This window comes from Cheilinus undulatus, linkage group 23 (assembly GCF_018320785.1).
Source record: "Cheilinus undulatus linkage group 23, ASM1832078v1, whole genome shotgun sequence".
Classification (NCBI taxonomy): domain Eukaryota; kingdom Metazoa; phylum Chordata; class Actinopteri; order Labriformes; family Labridae; genus Cheilinus; species Cheilinus undulatus.
The window spans coordinates 31,506,602-31,526,221 of record NC_054887.1 but is presented as its reverse complement, the minus strand read 5'-3'; the positions used below and the strand labels follow the sequence as shown (position 1 = coordinate 31,526,221).

At 39.9% G+C, this 19,620-nt stretch overlaps 1 protein-coding gene across 4 annotated transcripts in view; it reads left to right on the top strand.

Annotated features, from left to right (window-relative positions):
- LOC121505279 (myelin regulatory factor-like protein) overlaps window positions 1-19,620 on the top strand; it is a 33,976-nt gene that overhangs the window by 12,903 nt on the left and 1,453 nt on the right. For all 4 annotated transcript variants that reach the window (XM_041780438.1, XM_041780440.1, XM_041780439.1 and 1 more), the window contains 21 exons: window positions 129-222; window positions 621-682; window positions 3,597-4,020; window positions 4,693-4,893; window positions 5,481-5,676; window positions 7,062-7,138; window positions 7,602-7,712; window positions 7,788-7,881; window positions 7,968-8,168; window positions 9,039-9,147; window positions 9,255-9,364; window positions 9,506-9,651; window positions 10,318-10,479; window positions 12,009-12,077; window positions 12,232-12,278; window positions 12,608-12,769; window positions 12,899-12,946; window positions 14,214-14,298; window positions 16,360-16,434; window positions 16,703-16,814; window positions 19,374-19,445. In XM_041780438.1, the coding sequence (XP_041636372.1) occupies window positions 129-222; window positions 621-682; window positions 3,597-4,020; window positions 4,693-4,893; window positions 5,481-5,676; window positions 7,062-7,138; window positions 7,602-7,712; window positions 7,788-7,881; window positions 7,968-8,168; window positions 9,039-9,147; window positions 9,255-9,364; window positions 9,506-9,651; window positions 10,318-10,479; window positions 12,009-12,077; window positions 12,232-12,278; window positions 12,608-12,769; window positions 12,899-12,946; window positions 14,214-14,298; window positions 16,360-16,434; window positions 16,703-16,814; window positions 19,374-19,445 (2,657 nt within the window). The remainder of the gene's footprint in view (window positions 1-128; window positions 223-620; window positions 683-3,596; window positions 4,021-4,692; window positions 4,894-5,480; window positions 5,677-7,061; window positions 7,139-7,601; window positions 7,713-7,787; window positions 7,882-7,967; window positions 8,169-9,038; window positions 9,148-9,254; window positions 9,365-9,505; window positions 9,652-10,317; window positions 10,480-12,008; window positions 12,078-12,231; window positions 12,279-12,607; window positions 12,770-12,898; window positions 12,947-14,213; window positions 14,299-16,359; window positions 16,435-16,702; window positions 16,815-19,373; window positions 19,446-19,620) is intronic.

Genomic DNA, 19,620 nt, shown 5'->3' with positions numbered 1-19,620 from the left:
AAAAGTGGTTTTTAATGAAACTCATCTTGTCCTTGACGAGGACCCTGAAGCAGGCTGATAGAAGATCCTTGAACTTTAAACAGGTCCAGATTGCCTTGGTTAATTACTATGTGTTTGTGTTCGCACAGGTCAGGATGTCAGTGGTGTCTTGGACAGTTCTGTCGCCGTGGATACGAGCATCCTGGAGCAATACCTCAGCAATGACATGGACCCTAACAGCTTGTAAGATTCTCCCTGTATTTCACCGTCCTTCAGTTTGGTTGGTGACTGAGCTCAGAAGTTTGTACTCACAAAACATCCCAGAAAAGACATCGGATTTTCAGTTGGAAGTAGCAGAAGAGAAGTTCAGTTACTCTACTCAAATTCACAAAAGTAGAAGGAGTAGTGGTACTGGTGAGAGAAACTCGCCTTGTAATAATTCCTGGAAATACTTACAATTACACAACACACTTACAGCATTGACCTATTTGCTTATCAGCTCAGTGAGGGTGATAAATACAGGAAAAGGACAGACTTTTACAGGACTAGCACTCAAATGATATTCAAAACATGTAATCAAACAACACAAGTGTTAAATGGCTTCCATATAATCAATCATACATTTGTTTCATTTTTCCCAGCATGCTCCCAGACTCTCCGCCTGACTCGAGCTCAGAGGCCTGTTCCCCTGCTCAGATACCAGGTACTGTTTAGAAATTCAAATATTTTAACAATTGTCTGTGGTTTTAAAAGTTTATATTTTCACTTTCCCTTGCCTTTATTTGAGTGACATGATTAAGTAGAAAATTGGGTAGAGAGTAGGGAATGACATTAAGGGTCAGAGTCAAACCCTGGCTGTCTACTTCAAGGACAATATTCTGTTCTCACTACCTGGCTCCAAAGACATAACACAATAAACTAGTGTAGGTATAACTGCAAAGGGGAAATAGTTCTATCACAAAAATGTCAACCTAACAACTAACAAAACATGAGAGACATCAGCTAAATTTAGAGCAGCATTTTTCATCCATTTTTTTCTGTCAAGGCATCCATTTTCCTACTAAAATGTAGAAATATAACATGAAAAATTTGCAAGAAAATACAAGAAAATAAGCAGAAATTTACATGCTATCATGGGTAAATGGGTCTCTTTTCAGTCATACATTTGATCCATTCAAGATCTGAACTACAGCACATTTCATTAAATAAATATGGATTGGTAAAATGTTCGAAAACTTGGTCTGTAATTTGACATTTAAGAGACTGCAGCCAGACCAGTTAAGAACCACTGCTTTCATGCACTTTCTTTACACTATTCAAATGCAATTATTTTCATGGAATGGGCGAATAGACCCTAAAAACACATTTTGGTGTATTTTGGCCAAGAACTGAAAAAACAAGCCAGATTCTTGTGCAGTGCACCCCTTTATTTACTAACCAAGAAGCTGGCATAATTTCAGGAAAATGGCAATTGAGACTATTTTGATTTGTTATGTTGGGATAGACAATGATCTGCATATTCATGGTAATTCTTGGTCATTCAAAGCAGTTTGAAGGCACCGCTAATGATGCCAGAAGCCACCCCCAGTAAAAGCCTGTTTAGAGAACAATCAATTGAGCAATATCTTGGTGCTGTAGGGAGTGGCAAGATGTTGAAAGACTAGAGATGTAAGGCAAAGATCAGACAAGTTAAGCTGCACTGATGAGCAGAGAGAGTGCAAGTTGACCACCAGATCTTTTACACCGGGGTGATTACCAGGTCCACCCTGCTCAGGGCATACACTGCCAATGGCTTCTATTGCCTATGTCATCAAACTACCAATGGCATACACCACCAATGACATACTCTGCCCATGGTATATACAACCAATGACATACACTGGCAGTAACTTACATCCCTTATGGAATAAACCAGGGCTTTTCAAAATGTGTGAGAGTGAGCCTCCCCTAAGAAGAACTGATCCATTCGGTGGACCCCCACCCACACAAAGGATTCAAATAAAAAAAAATTAAACATTTCAAACATTTATGTCAATCTTTAAACATTTTTAACATTAATATATTTTGGATTTTTTGGTTTGCAAATGTCCTTAAACATCTGCCTTTCCATCTTATTCAGTTAAAATGCCATTAAATACCCTTTTTCATATTTTTGGGCCATTTTACAACTTCTTTTTTTATTCTTTTATCCCATTTTTTCCACTTTTATCCCATTTTTTCCCTTTTTTGCCTTTTTGCCCATTTAATCTACCTTTCATCAATAAATATCCCTTTTTCCCAATTTTTTTGCTAATTTTTGCGATGTCTTTTTGCCACTTTTATCCCATTTTTGCCCTTTTTTAACCATTTTTTTGTGTCGTTTTCCCCAATTTTTGCCTCTTCTTTTTGTCATTTTTGCCCTTTTTCACAATTTTTTTTGCCACTTTTTGTCCATTTAAACTACCCTTTGCCATTAAATACCACTTGTTTTCTCTTTTTTGACCATTTTTCCACTCTTGACTGCTTTTTGCCCATTTCAGTCACTTTCCACTTATTTTTTTGTCACTTTTCACCCATTTCTACTACTTTCTGACCATTTTTCCACTTTTCCTCCCCCTTTTCACCCAGTTTTTGCTGCTTTTTGACCATTTTTGCCACCTTTAACCTATTTTTATTGCTACTTCAAGCTGTTTTGCCTCTTTTCACCTCTTAGATTGTGGCTCTTGCAGAGGTATTTTCAATAATTTGGCTCTTTGGTTTAGTAATACTGCTCTATAGCATAGTCCTATAGTAACTATAAGTTTATCCATTTTGCTCCATGCACAGCAGAGATTAGCAAAGCAAATCACCTTTTTTCTGCTTTATGGTTCTGCGTCTCCCCTGAAGCTCTGTGGCGCCCCCCCAGGGGAGGCCCGCCTCACACTTTGAAAACCACTGGCATAAACGATTGATGGCATACACCACCAATGACAAACATTGCCTCTGTAAAGACAGTAACGACATTCCTTGGATGCTTGTCTGCACCGCTTTGCATGCTGGAGCTAACAAGTCAAAGAAGCACACCCATCAAGCAGGTCTGCTAGAGGTATGACTTCCTGTTGACCTCTCTGGTTAACGTAGGTGATAGAAATACAGTGCAGAACTTTTAGGCTTGTTTTGGCCAAAAATTGAGGCTGAGGTAAGATGTAAATGTAACAAGTAAGCTGCCTGAGGGCCCCAATGGGTGGCAAGGGAGATTGACACAACCTAGGTCTTACTCTGGATGTCCTTGCATATTACCAAGGGCATAATACTCTGTTGAAAAGATAACATAGCCCACACCTTTAGTGGCAGAGTGAGGGGTGGATGTGGTGAGAAAGCATGGCCTAGGGTACAGTCTAAGCTTGTTGTTGGGTTTCCACGAACCTCTGTTCATTCTGTGGATAGCCTATGGGCCTAAAACTTCCAATAGTCTTGAGGCAAATTGCCAGGGGGGGAAAAGACCTGGATAAAAGAGTGATCAAGCTTGATCTCCATCCCCCTCTTCAGCCCCAAGTTGTGGCACATCTGTCCCCGTTTAGAGACCTTAGCACCCAGCATTCCTTAAATTTATTCACGTGACTGTATCTGCTAATATTTTGTACTTCTTTGATTCACAGACTTCAGTCAGGAGCAGCCGTACTGGTACAACCAGCAGACACCCCAGGAAGTTTTCCAGCCAGCACAACATTGTGCTCCCTCATCGTCCTGTCGCTTCAAGGATCAAGACTCTACCCCAGCCCAACATGAACTGCTGACCCACAATCAGCTCCGCAGTCTGGGCCTGACTAACACATACATCAAACCTGGGACTTCTCCTGCCCCCTTACATCATCATGTACACCATTCACCTGAACACACACACTACCCCAGTCCTGAGAGCTGCTCTCAGGTCTACACCCCTCCCACGCCTCCTTCCCCACCAGTGCCTCACTTGAACAGATATGCAACTCCCTGCACTGGTCCGCGTCAAGTCCCACATTTAGTTACGCACCCCTCAGCGTGCTCAGTTCCACTTGGATCCACCTCCACACAGCACAACTGGTGAGTAGATCATCATAAGGCAAGGATATCATAAACCTGTAGGTATAAACTTTCCTCATTTAGGAGCTTAAGAGTTCAGGAACATGTTTATAGAAAGAATAAGATCCAGAGGGACTTCTGAGTAGAGCTGCTGTTCCTTTCGCTCTAAAAAGAGCAAAGTAGGGTTGTTCGGGCATCTGATCACCATGCCTTCTGGGGACCACTGTTAGTTCTCTCAGGGCACATCCAACTCTTGGGAGACCCGGGATAGACCTAGGACTCACTGGATTCCACAGGAGAAGCTGGAAAAAGTTGCCTAGGATGACTTTCTGAAGCCTACTACCACTGCAACCCTACCTTCGCTTGGGAAGACAAAAGATGGGTGGATAGTGTAGTCCCAAATAGGGACAAGACTGTAGGAAAAAATTGTGGGACTAAAACAGAGCCCTGTGGAACACCATAAAGCTTTCAGTGAAGGATAAAGCATTTCCACAAAGGTTATTTGGTTGAAGAAGGTAGGAACTAGAGTGGGACCGATCTGAGATGCTTACCAACAGCTTTTCAGGTCCTACGGTATTAAAATAAAGCTGTCCCTGCCATCAGATACAATCAAGATGTATGATAGCTATCAGAGTTGTGTAGTTTCTGTGACATCCTGTGGGTCTTGACTGTGTTTTCCTGGTCTTTCTTCAGCTCGCCAGACAGTAAAAAAAGGAGGAGATCTGAGTCTGATGAAGCATCGGCAGGGATCGAGGGTTCCTGCGGTGAAGGTGACGGGACTCGAGGTTGCACAGTAGGTGGTGGACTGAGTTTGGGATCCAATCAGTTGCTGAGCTGGGATCAGTACAGACCAGAGCAGTGGAGCACTTTGTACAATGGCAGCTACCAGGCAGTGTAAGTACACAACCAGAGCATATACAACATTTGACATTTGCAGTACTGTGCAGAACTTAAAGGCATGTTTGGGCCAAAGAATGAGGCAGCATAGATGAGCCAAGTATGCAAGTAAGGTCTTGCTCTGGATGTCTTGGCATATGACTAGAGACAGGGGAAAATTATCCGTAACGTCCACAACTTTAAGGTGGAGTAAGGGCTGGATGTGGCGAGTAAGCACGACCTAGGGTCCAGGTGGGTAATAGGATTACCAAGAGCCCCTAGTCACTCTTTGGATGTCCCAGGGCCTGAAAACCACCAGTAGATTCTGGGGGTATTACCAGGGGTGAGAAAGCCTGGACAATAAATATGCCATTGAGCTTGAGTTGGCTGCTAAGAGGCATAATTACGAGCTTGACTTGGCTGTCCTACCCCCCTTTCTCCAGCCCTGGGTGATGGCACATTGGGTCCTGAGATGAATGACTGTACTCTTTGAGTTGTGTTGGTCTACCAACAGATATCAGCATCTTTACACCAATCACCTGAATCTTCACAAAGTTCTGTCAACTATTGTTAGAACCAGGATGGCTTTTCTTCTGTTTGCCCAGGTCTCCCCCTGCCTATCACGTTGACACAGATAAAGGTTTCATCTACTCTGCAGCAGATGAAGCCTTTGTCTGCCAGAAGAAGAATCACTTTCAGGTCACTGTTCACATCGGTGTGGCTGCAGAACCGCAATATGTTAGAACGCCAAGTGGACCCCAGCAAGTAGACCACTTCCAGATAAAAGTCTTTGGGATCAAGGTGCGTATAAACCTCATCAGTCCTCATCAGTCTTCTGTCTTCTCTACATGACTATCTTATCTTGACATAGACCTAATTGGTATCCAAGGTACAATGAAGGGCGTGCCATTCAAATTTGAATTCCCAGCTGATCACTGAATACTTGAAGGCCATAGATTCCCAAATGATTCAAAGTCAGTGGCATTGTTAAATCAGCCTCTACTGTAAGGCACTTTGTTTCACAAAAGGTGGGAATGAGTCTCAACGTAAGCCACTTTGACTCTTAGAGCAGTGGTTCTCCTATGGTGTGGCTAGGCATACTAGTGTGCCTTAAGGCAAGTCTAGGTGTGCCATGGGAATTTATATGTTATTACTACAACTTTATGGCAAGTACTTTAATCAGGCCTGCCCACAGATCTGGCTGGACCCCTGAAAACCTCCCGCAGAATTTGACCTCCCCAGTTGGGATTTATTGATGATATCAGTGCATATGTGCTGGATCAGTAGTATTGGTGCTAGCATCCTGGCTAGCAGTTACCTCATTAAGAAATAAAAAGCATGGCAAGCTATAATTGGGTTGAAATTGGTGTTGAAATCTTTAATTAATACTATTTTTTAAGCCAGTTAACCAATTTTTCTAGCCATTTTTGCCACTTGTTTTGACAACTTAAACCATTTTGCTGCTTTTTTTGAGCATTTTCCCCAAGTCTTATTACTACTTTTGACCCGTTTTTGCCACTTTTTTGGACCTTTTTGCCACATTTAACCCATTTTTGCTACCCTTTTGACCCATTTTTACCCCCTTTAGCAACTTAAACCTTTTTTTGCCACTTGGGATCTATTTTGCCACTTATTTTGCCAATTTTTGCCCACTTTTGCCTTTGTTTGACAACCTTTTCGCTCAATTTTGCCCTTTTTTATCACTTGTAACCCATTGTTACCACCTTTTCCAAAATTCAACCCTTTTAGACCACTTGTAACCCGTTTTTTTGCCACTATTTTGACACTTTCAACAAGTTTTTGCCAATTTCAACGCATTGCTTGGCCAAATTTTCGACCATTTTTGACTTTGATTTGCCACTTTTTGTCCAATTTTGCCATGTTTTTTTCATCACTTTTAACCTTTTTTGCCACCTTTTGCCCACTTTTTTCACCTCCAGGTTTCTCCAGTTGGCTGGGCCTCAGAAAGCTCTCCTCTTTATCTCCCCTAGTAGGCCACCTCGACTGTAACATTATTAAAAAAAACGTCTGTTTTGTATCAATTTAAATATGGTGTGCCTTGACATTTTGGCTTAACCTTAGGTGTTCCTTGGGCAAATAAAAGTTTGAAAATCACTTTCTTAGAGGATCAAAAGACAACCCAACCAGCTTTCTAAAGTGTCATAATGGTATTTCTCAATCCACAGTTGGAATCTCCAAGCCACCAGGTGATGATAGAGCAGTCTCAGCCAGACCGCAGCAAGAAACCATTTCATCCTGTCAGGTAAGAAAGCTGCTGTAGATCCTGCATAAACCAATGTTTCCACACTCAAACACACCTAAGATGAACAAAGATTGGAACAAAGTGTATGGAAGAAGACTAGGATCTGTAGTTATCAACTCATGTGAATCCAGAATGAAAAACCTAACAGAATTTTTGCCAAGTTCATTGGAGGGTGTTTTTACAGAAAGGCTTGGGGTCTTTTGTTTTTTCCCCCTTCTTTTCCCTTGAAACTATGAGCTGGTTATTTTGAGAGATGCAGCAGCTGTGTTTTAATATATGCTGAGTAAAGCCTGGGTAACAAAGGACTAGTACAACCTCGGTCTGCAGGGGATGTCCACTTGGTACCAGTCCAGTACATGTTCCTTGTCTGAATGGCTTGCCACTTCTAGCTCAAGGATGTTCCTTGGATACTCCCAATGAGACCCACAACCATTTGAACACAAATTCTCTGTTCTGCCAACAGAGTCAGTCTACCTGGAGGCAAAATTACCAAGGTAACACTTGGCAGACTGCACTTCAGTGAGACGACAGCCAACAACATGAGGAAGAAAGGCAAACCCAACCCTGACCAGAGGTGAGGGATTGAGCTGAAAGGTACAATAAGTTACAGTTTGAGCATCATGCTAATGTTGAGTTCTTTTAAATCCAGGTATTTTCAGATGGTCGTTGGTCTTTATGCTGCTGTGAACAGAGAGGAGACGTTCCTCCTCACAGCTCTGGTGTCGGAGAGAATCATCGTCAGGGTAATGAGACTGACTTAGAATGAATGAGTCATTAATTCATCAGGAAACACATTAGAAACTTATCGTTCTGGCACACACCTCTACAGGCTTCTAACCCAGGTCAGTTTGAGATGGACGGGGACTCCTTGTGGCAGCGTGGAATGGTGCAGGACGCCGTGGTCTGCCAAGGTCGAGTCGGCATCAACACTGACTCCCCAGACGAGGCGCTAGTTGTCTGTGGAAACGCCAAAGTGATGGGCTCCATTATGCAGCCGTCAGACTGCCGCGCCAAACAAAACATTCAAGAGGTAAGATGATCACACAGCATTTAGGTTTTGAGAAAATTAAACTTTGACCAGCTCCAAAAGCCTGGAATATTAGAATCTAGAACCCTGATGAAACTTCAAACATGTAACTAAAGTTAACCTCAGGGGCGATTAGGATGGCTTCTCTTTAGGGACCCTGAACCAGATCATAATAAACAGGATTTGACCCCAAAGTTTGGTTCAACGTTACGTTACATAACAAAATAAAACACAATGCAATGCAGCGCAGTGTAACATAACATAATGTAACGTAACGAAATGTAATCTAACCTAGCGTAATGCAACATGATATAATGTAATGCATACTTTTGTGATGTAACATGCTGCAACTCATCGCAAATCTGTGCAGCACAGTTTTACATAAAATAATGTTATGTAACATAATGTAACGCAACATAATGTAATGTAATGTAGCATGATATGATGTAACCTAGCGTAATATAATGCGATAGAACTTAACACAAACTGCTGTTATGCGACATGCTGTAATGCAACACAAATCTACGCAACACAGTGCAATGCAGCGCAGTGTAATGTCACATAATGTAACATAATGTTACATAACATAATGTAACAACTAACATAACATAATGTAACGTAACATAACATAATGTAACAACTAACATAACATAATGTAACGTAACATAACATAATGTAACATATAGTACATTTTTTGGTACTTATGATGCACAAAACACAAAAGAAATTCAGAAACCATGTCTAGACTTTGAGTTATTGCTACCTGGCCTCCTAGTGGCGGTTGAAAATACTGCAGGTATAACTACTTATTCAATTATCTTTTCTAACTATAAACATTGCTCTAGAAATGTTCTCGTCTGTTTGGCTCTTTAGGTCGACTCTGAGCAGCAGCTGAAGAGAATCACTCAGATGAGAATCGTTGAGTTTGATTATAAACCAGAGTTTGCCTCCAGCATGGGAATAGACCACACCCACCAGACAGGTAAGAACCGATAATCAACCTGAAACTGTACAGACTCCATTTTTCTAGTAAAATTAAATGTTTTTAGGTGTATTATTTGACTGTAGAATATTGACATGATGTTTCAGGTATAATAGCTCAGGAGGTGAAGGAGTTGCTGCCGTCAGCGGTGACGGAGGTCGGAGACATCAGCTGTTCTGATGGAGAGAAGATTCACAACTTCCTCATGGTCGACAAAGTAATTTTTCTTTGTTCTCTTTGCAGATTTTTGGGATAATAATGAACTGTCTGCATACCACTTGTATGCAGAAAATACCCCTAAAAACTGCAAGCATTTTTTTTTTATCTCCTGTAACCACCTTCTCATCTTCTCTTCCAGGAGCAGATCTTCATGGAGAATGTCGGGGCGGTGCAGCAGCTGTCGAAGCTCACAGACAACCTGGAGACTCGGATTCAAGAGCTGGAGGGCTGGAACCGCCGACTGGCGAAGCTGAAGAGCCTGACGGGCAGCCTGCGCTCCAATGGGTACCTCTTATTCATCCATCTATTTATTCTCTTACAACCTTAACGCCTCATGTTTCTTAGATGGTTGATGGCTTGACTGGATTCTTGTTTTCAGTTTGACTTTGAAGGAAACAGTGTTGTATCCAAAGTCCTCATGTTCAGCACAAACTTTAATGCCATTTGGTAAAAAGGAGGATCAAGTCCAACTGAAACCCATGAAAAAAAATGCAGTTTATTATAAAATGTAACTATGAAAATCTCCATAAAAGCACAAGTAAGTTCAGTTTAGTCTGGTCTGTAAAGTATACAGTGCTATGGAAAAACCCTGACGATGTGCGTGCCTGGGTGTTTATGTGTGGTTGTTGCGTAATATCTGTATCACTGTGCTATCAGTGCATCAATGCAAATTAAAGTTCAAGGACAGCAGTGTCTGAAGGCTGCTGAGTGATTATGTGAATGAAGAGCAGCAGCCATTCAATACCAGGATTCATTGCATTTCAAAAAAAGGTTTAAATGTCTAAAACCTGCACTCTTCTGTTCTGTATTTTTGCTCTTATCTGTGCTGTGTTGAAAAGAACTGTGCATGTAAATATACTCATGTTCATATTCAGTGTCATGTTTGAGCCACAGATCTAAGAGGGCCAGGTTTTATGGGGATTTTAGAATATTTCTGTTTTGTGCCCACAGGAAGCCCAGGAAACCCAGCACTGTGTCAACCAGTCCGATCCCTGAAACATGTAAAAGTGGGAAAGGTCAAAAGGAGGGCCGGAGTCATAAATACCACCACTGTCTGCAGAATAAAATCTTCCATTGGAGCGTGTTCGCCCTGCTGGCCACCATGGCTTTCTGGTGAGACTTCATGCCCTCATTATTTTCTCCATGCTCAGTGATGGTGCAGTAGCATTGGTGCTAGCATCCTGGCTAACAGTTAGCTGAAAAGTCTGTCATGCTATTATTATATCATCTCTATCTGCCCATTTTTGCCTCTTATAACCAATTTCTGACATTTTTAATCTATTGTTGCTACTTTTAGAACTTTAAAGACTAGAGGGCCTTTTTCTCACCTCTTCACCACTTTTAATCAGTTTTTGCCACTTTTAACTAATTTTGGCCATTTTTAACCACTTTTCCCCATTTTGTTCTGACCATTTTTTCCCTTTTTACCTTTCTTCACCCATTTTTGCAGCTGTTATTTTATTTTTTCCCCTTTTAACCAATTTTGCAATTTTGAACCTATTCTTGCTACTACCTGACCCCTCTCACTGTTTTTGATGCCCATTTTTGCCACTTTCAACTGCCTTTCACCATTTTCCAACCATTCGTGCCACTTTTTCCCTGCTTTTGCCCATTTTTACTGCTGTTATCCCATTTATGCTTATTTCAACCCATTTTAAACACATTTTTTTCCATTATAACCAATTTTTGCCAGGTTGAGCCAACTTCTATCACTAATTTAGCTTCTTTTTGACTTCTTTTCACAACTCCAGAAAACCAGTTTTTTGGCTTTTTTTTTTTTGCAGATTTTGTCCTTTTCAACTCATCTTTACCACTTTTAATCCATCGATGCCTCTTATAACTATTTATTGCAATTTTAACCTGTTTTGCTACTATTTAACCCCTTTACACTATTTTTTTTTTTTTACCCATTTTTTTGCCTTTTTTTGCCATTTTAAACAAAGTTTTGCCACTTTTGCCTTTTGTACCAATTAAAACCCATTTTATCACTTTTCAACTACTTTTCACAGTTTTCCCAAAATTTTTTTGGCCTTTTTAGCCCATTTTGCAGCTGTTATCCAATTTTTGTCTCTTTCAAACCATTTTTGCTTCTTTTAACCGACTTTTGGCATTTTGAACCTTTTATTGCTACCTAACTTTGACCCAATTTCACTTCTTCTGACAACCTGTTCTGCCCATTTTAACCAATTTTTTGCCCTTTTCAACCCATTTTTGACACTCTGAAACCTAGTCCCCGCCCCTTGCAATTATTAAATTCATTTTCCCTTAAAGTTATTTCAGTTCTTTCTACTTTATACTCTGGCAGCCTGATGTTTGTGCACATCATGGCTATGAAGTCTGACATTACTTTATAAATGTTTTAGGTCAGTGTTAATATAAATAGATTAAAAAAAACATTTTAATAAACAAAATCACTTACGAATGCAAGCAACGTAAACACTGTATCTCTCTGTAAACTTAATTTAAAAAAATATATAAATATATTTTAATAATAGTGGTGATTATTCAGGTTGAATATAAAAAGGTTATCATGGATTAAATTTACAATTGACCGCAGTTTTGCTGACCTCCATGGTTTTCCTTTTAATCCCCCCACGGGCAGCCATATTTAAAACAGTAATGGTGTTTTTGTTTGTGTGCAGCATCATCTCTATCACCGCTCTCTACCTGGTAAATTTAGAGGAAGACTACGAAATCCATCCTGGCATCAGGTAACTAAATAAAAACTCCATTTACACTAAAAACCTCACTACTACCACAAAACACTGATTGAAATCCCACAGATGAACATTAAAAAAAATTCAACCTTTCTCTTGAGCTTTTCACAGAAATGTTGATTTTTTTCTGACTATTTTTATCTTGTAGTAACGGCAGTGTGGTTCCACCGCTGACCACAGCCTGGAGCAGCACAGGTAACCTACAGCCTCATAAATCTGGGACGCTGTGGTAATATAACAGATAAACAGAATGGATGTTGGTTCTAAGTTAAGCAGCCAACTGATTAATAATGATTATTCAGGGAAGTTTTCATATCAGTGCAATACAAAGTTCACATTTCTACAGAGCAAATGAATAATGAATGGCTTCATTCATTTATTCGTTCTCAGACTTCCTCTCGATCTCTTGACCGATATCAAAGTAAAAAATTTCAATAACCAGAAGCTGTCTTTAACATTCCCTTTGATTTGAGCGATTCTGAAATGCTTTATTTTGTAGCAGTTATTTCCTCTTCCTTTTCCAGTCCCCCCGACCACTCCACTCGGCCCCTGGCCCCCACATGTGGACTTCTGTGACTTACTGTACTGTGACCAGGTGTACTGCTGCTCTCCACCAGGAGGGGGCAGCACTGACTCTAACATAACCTCCACTGAACAAGCTCCAGCAGACAAGTTTAATATAACAGGTAAAAACTCACTGCTGTATACTTTTATCTATGTACTTTTAAAGAAATTAGGTAGAAATCTTTTAAACAGTACCTAATTATCTCCTGTGATGCTGATTTTTAGCTGAATTGTTGTGTTTCTTTCAACAGAAACAAGAAGAGAAAAACTTTATCAGAAGTTGAAAAGTGCCAGAGACTGTGAGTGACATTTTTTTCACTGTAACAGCGAGGTCAACCGACAAATATTGCAAAGTATTTTCCCTCTTTTGCATATACATGATAACCTGCTGAAATATAAAATGCAGTTTTTAAATGATAATTTTATCCAAACCTACCTGACCCTGTGGGAAAAAGCCATCGCCCTCTAAACCTAATAACTGGTTCTTCCACCCTTGGCAGCAACAACTGCAAGCGAGAGTTACTGAGATACTGTCAGTGAGTCTTTCTCATCACTGTGGAGGAGTTTTGGTCTGCTGTTCTTGGCAGAATTGTTTTAATTCAGCCACATAGGCGGGGTTTCAAGCATGAACAGCCAGTCTTAAAGGGGATATATTTTACCCTTTTAAGACAGGTTTATATCGGTCTCAGAGGTCCCCAAAACATGCGTGAGAAGTTTGTTGCTGGAAAAACACTCCAGTACTAGATTCTAAAAAAACACCTCTCTGCTTAGAATGAGCTGTTTCTGTGTCTGTGGCTTTAAATGTTACTGAGCTGTCTGACTCCGCCCCTCTCAGGAAATGGGTGTGGTTTAAGCTGCCAGTTGAGGAGGATCAAGAGAGGGGGGGTAGAACTTTCTTCCAAGTTGGGAGGGCCAGCTAAACCTTGGGGCGGGGCTATTTCCCCACATGACATCTAGAGGGAAAAATCCATTTCCTGAAATGTGGAGAAAGAGAGGGGGGAGGCTTATATTTTTGTTAGAAAAGCCTGAAAAAGAGATTTTGTCATAATATGCCCCCTTAAAGGTCCTGCCACTGTTCCAGGTTTTCTCCATGTGTGGATAATGGCTCTCACCGTGGTTTGCTAGAGTTCATGAATTAAATCATCAATTAAAAACTGACCCAGGTTATCTTTGCCTCATATTAAAAACGTGTTTGATGATCTGAGAAATTTAAGAGACAAACATGCAAAAAATAAGAAATCAGGGAGAGGGAAACACTTTTTTACAGCGCTGTATGTTAGATATAACACGTTTTATGACTAGAACAGACTGTGCGTGTGATATTTGACTGCTATGACTGAAATTTCATTTATGCTTTTAGTGTTAAAACTAAGTTTAGCTCCACTCTTACTCGACTTTCTGCTGGGCATCGCCTACTTTTCGATACCGTACACCACCATGAGAGGATAACTAATGTTATATTGGAGTAAACGGAGCTGAAAAAAGTATTACTAAATAATATTGTGCAGCCGGTTGCAGCCCTGTAAAGATCTCTACAAACATCTGTATTGTTTATTTCTCTGTCAGGGACAAACACCACCATCCAGACGTTCATGATTAAGGAGAACCAGCAGGTGATCGACAGCAAGTACTGCCTGAGAGATGAATGTGGGTAAGTGAAGACATCACGCCTGAAGTCTCATTTATATATATTTATATTTATAATTTTTACTTAGCACACAGGATAACTGACTCACTATGAAAGTAATGCTCTTTTATGCCTTCACATTTGTGATAGCGAGGAGCCATTATGTTTCTTGATTGCCTGTTAATCCATCGGTTCATCCGGGTCGTTCTTGTGAGCGCTTTAAGGCAATGGTTCTCAACTGGTGGGCCAGGACCCAAAAGTGGGTCACAGAGCCCTTTTCAGTGGGTCGCGGATGTGTGCCAGGGTAAAAAAACATTGTGCCAAATTGTCCAAGAGACTCTATAAAACATACATGTTTTGTACGGTTTCATTGTTTTGTTACAGCCTTTGTACTGTCTAGGCCAAAGCTCTATTATTTTTTTGTTAAATACATCTGATCAGCAAAAAAAATCGTCAAAATTTGGGTCACAATTCCCCTTGAGGGGTTGATGGTGGGTCCCGTGACCCAACCAGTTGAGGACCACTGCTTTAAGGGACTGCCATGAAACTTTGCACCAATGTCCACTCTGAGTTAAGGATGACCTAATTAGAATTTGGAACTACAAGGTCAGAGGTCACTGTGATCTCAGAAGCTGAGGGCACAATAATCCAAGAGTACCTGGACTTCCACTTCACACCGGAAGTCAGAAAATCGCCGCCATATCTCGTCTTCTAATACCACAAGTCCCTTGAACTGAACGTCTTCTTTGTTGTTTTCTCCGTGTGTCGCCGCCATGTTAATAGAGGCATGTCCGCCACATAAAGAAATACAAGTAGACGAAAAAAAAGTGAATTTTCAGAATAAAAAGCACAGCGATAACGTTACATTCACAAATTCACGTATCACTGAGCACAGACATAATATGAGAAGAAGATTGTCTGGCTGGCGGGTCGCTGACGTCGCCGCCATATTGCCAGAGGTAAGTCGCTACGTCATTCAATACAGCAGACAAGGATTGTGCACGTTTTTGGAATAATTAGCTCAAACAACAAGATACTCTGATAAATCATTTATAACAAATGATCCATGTTAAAATATTAACTGACAGTGAAACATAAAAGCAGAATGCGCTTTCTTTTATTTTCTCATCTCAGTGAAAAGATGTACTCCATGATTTAAAATAAATAACTTTATATATAGTACAGTTTCATATATGTATAGATATTTTCATTTTGAATTTATATATATATATATATATGTGTGTGTGTGTGTGTGTTAATCTGATCATTTGAGCTTTTGAGCTTTTTATTCTAAAAACGTGCACAGTCCTTGTCTGCTGTATATATATATATATATGTGTGTGTGTGTGTGTGTTAATCTGATCATTTGAGCTTTTGAGCTTTTTATTCTAAAAACGTGCACAGTCCTTGTCTGCTGTATTGAATGACGTAGCAGACTTGCCTCTGCCAACATGGCGGCAATGTCAACATCCGGCCAGCCAATCTCCTGACGCATATCATGTCTGTGCTCAGTGACACTTGAATTTGGATCATAAATAGATTTATTCAAATAAATGTAATGTAATCGCTGTGCTTGTTAGTCTGAAAACTTGCTTATTTGTATTTGCACTGATCAGATTTTGGGGTCAAAGGTCACTGTGACCTCACATATCATTTAATACAATATCAAGGTTAACCTCCCCTAAATTTTCCCCCTACCCCCCACCCCCAGTCAGTTTATCCTGGCACCAGGCCTGTTCTGTTCATAACATTACAGTAGGCTGACATCCCCTGTGTAAATGTGTGAATTTGTTTAATAACTGAAGAATGCACAGAGGGATTTTTGTCCAGTTTGGCGTAAACCTACACTTGCAGTTTAGGGTACACTGATCAGATTTTGGGGGTCAAAGGTCACTGTGACCTCACATATCATTTAATACAATATCAAGGTTAACCTCCCCTAAATTTTCCCCCTACCCCCCACCCCCAGTCAGTTTATCCTGGCACCAGGCCTGTTCTGTTCATAACATTACAGTAGGCTGACATCCCCTGTGTAAATGTGTGAATTATAAACTCTTCTTTAACTGGTCTTTCTGTTCCTTTCAGGCCGGGTCGATACGTCTTCAGAGTTCCCATCAGCCAGTTTGTTCCCGTCAACATGAGAATAACTTTACTCATGAAGTAAGTTTAACTCTGTCTGTTTAACTATATCAGTGTAAGTTGCATTTAAGGCTGTTTTTAATTCTGTTGTGTCATCAAGATGGCAAACTGTTAATATTAAGTCCATGTAAACACCATTTCAGACTCAGTAAATAAAAAAATGTTTTTCCAGTTTTCAAATTAAGGCTTGAAATATAAGATAAATGTATGGCTGTTACGGTGGTTCACGCCTGTAGTTTGATGAGTCACTGAGTCTGCGCTTCTCAGCTTTAATGGATGTTTTCTGTAGTTCTACGGAGCTGCTGGTGGTTCACCTGTGCAAGTTTGATGAGTCAACGTCCTGCTCCACTTTAATGGATATAAACACAGTGACAGGGAGCAGATACCCATCAAACACACAGGTAAATACCAGACTTTAAGGCGCCTCTGTGCCTGGGTTTGTGTATAGATTGGGTCATCAAGATGGCAAACTGTTATCAAAAAGTCCCTAATTGCTGTGCACTAGACTCTTGAGGAAAGGGGTAATATGCTGCCAAAATTTGGCCTTTAGACTCAGTAAATAAAAAAATGTTTTTCCAGTTTTCAAATTAAGGCTTGAAATATAAGATAAATGTATGGCTCTGAAACCATCCTACGCTTGCTGGTGCGTCTACGTCTGTAGTTTCAGGGTCACTGAGTCTGCGCTTCACCGACTCAGCTATCATGAGAGTAAATAATTCAGGAAGTGTTGGGAAAACACGGATGAATAATGGATGTCTGACAGGGTTTTCCTGGTGACGACAGAATGCTAATCACTGCTGCGTTAGTCCAGGATATTTAACACTGATCCAACATTTATTCAAGTCTCAGACATCAACATACCTACCCAAATACCGCCCCGAAATATTCTGTGTTTTATATTTTGATCACAAACATTCCTCATAGCACAACTTTGTTAAGGCGTACTTTTGTACAAATATTATATAAATATTTTTAAATGTACACAAAAAATCTTTATAAATATTCAGCACTTCTAAGTTCTGTCTTTGGAATAGCAAAATATAGGGGAAAAAAATTATATATATATATATAATATTTTATTATATGATTATATTATATGTATTATATGATTTTATATTATATTATATTATAAATATATATTATATATATATATATATATAATATATATATATATATATATATTATATATATATATTATATAATATTATTTGTATTATTATATCATTATTCTATATTTTATGTACATATAATGTATATTATTATATTATATAATAATATAAGGCACTGTATCATTGGGGGTCCCTGATGGTGTATTTTCTATTTTTGGCAGAGTATAAAACAAACACACCAAATCCCTGACATGAAAACAATGTTAGAACTGCTGTTCTATGGTGTATATTTCTATAAGAATATTTTAAAAAAACATCAAATGAAAAATTGAATGTATCTGGTGCAGCTATACCTGACACATGTTCTGCTGTGCAGAAAATATCCACTGAGCTTTCAGCACAGAGCGCCTCGTCAGAAGTTGATAAAATAAATATAACATTGCGTATTGTTCGGTTCGGTGGTCATGGTTCGGTACGCACTGTATTGAACGGTTCGATACAGATAGATGTATTGTTGCACCCCTGGTAGGGAGTTAGCCTCACATCCAATTTCTGAGAGGGGCGGAGTCAGGGGTGGAGTCAGACAGCTAATTAACATTTAAAGCCACAGACACAGAAACAGCTTGCTCTGAGCAGGACTGAAACAGAGGGGTTTTTAGACATGTAAAAATCCAATACTGGGGACCTCTGAGACCAATATCAACTTGTGTTAAAAGGGTAAAACATGTTCCCTTTAAAGTAAAAATGTGTATTTGATCTGGCTTAGAATAAACATGAGTCAAAGCTGACTTAACTTTAGAACTGCCAATGGGTAAAACTGACCCAAAGCTGCTCTTTAATTGTATCTTACATGATGTGTGTCCAGTTTTAAAGACTGTCAGTCTTTGGCTTTTCCTAAAAGTTTGTTAAATAGCACCTGATGTGGGAGCGCAGATGGTAGAGTGGTTTAAGGCACCACCCATGTGTGCGGGTGGCCCGGGTTCAAATCAGGCCTGTGGCCCTTTACCGCATGTCTCTCCCCACTCTCTTCCCTGTTTCCGAGTCTATCCACTGTCCTTTCTCTGTCAAATAAAGGCATGAAAAAGCCAAAAATAAATCTTAAAAAAAAAAAAAAAAAAAAAAAAATAGCACCTGGTGTCATGAAATCTTTGCCTGAAGCCAAATTTTGTTAATGGACATTTATATCTGGAACCACCATGCAGGTCAACTTTACCCTATAAAAAAGGCTTGATTTTCCCACTGTTTTATTTCACATCAGCAGTAAATAGATGCCACAAGGAACACCCCATCTCTCTATTGCAGCAATGCCAAATCAGAATCTAATGACTCTGTGTGACGGATCATCTTCCATCAGTGACCTAATTTGCTATCTGTGGTTAATAAGCTGCTCAATGTCAGTGGTTAACGAACAGTCCTTGATCATTGTTATTTATGAAAATCAAGGAGCTTTAATGGCAGGTAAATTTGACCTGTTGGCTGTTTCAGGTATATAGAGATCCACGGCAGTTCTAGTGTTAATAGTGGAATCAATTCCAATGGGATAAGCGTCATCGACCCGGGTTCCACAGAGCACCCTTCTTTCAGCCATTTGGTGGTGACAGCAGAGGGAATATTTCTTTGACGTTTGGAGTGCTGGTTGAGAAAAAGAAACTCAGATTGGACTTTAGAACATGAGAACCAGTAAGGACCAAACAGGACATGAAGACTCCAAGTTAGTTTGTTGTCCTTGAGTTGTATTGACATTTTTCAAATGTAAGAGATTAGGAGATTCAGACAACTGATTTGTTGTGTTTTACTCTGAAATGAGGATTTCTTGGATAAACTCAGAGCTGATTTCTTTTTCCTCTGCAGGGAGAACATGAATGGCCTCTTCATGTGGCTCGACTTCAGCACAGCTCCTATCACTTTCGCTCCTCAGTGGCGGTAAGGAAACACAATTCTCTTTCTTTTGTCCTTAATGCTTTCTTAAAAAAATACTTTATCATAAAAATCATAATTAAAATATTATAATATGTATCATATTACTTTTATTATCACAGATGTTTGTAAGTGGAGACTGCATGGCCAGGTGATCATTTTATACACCTGTGGCAGCATG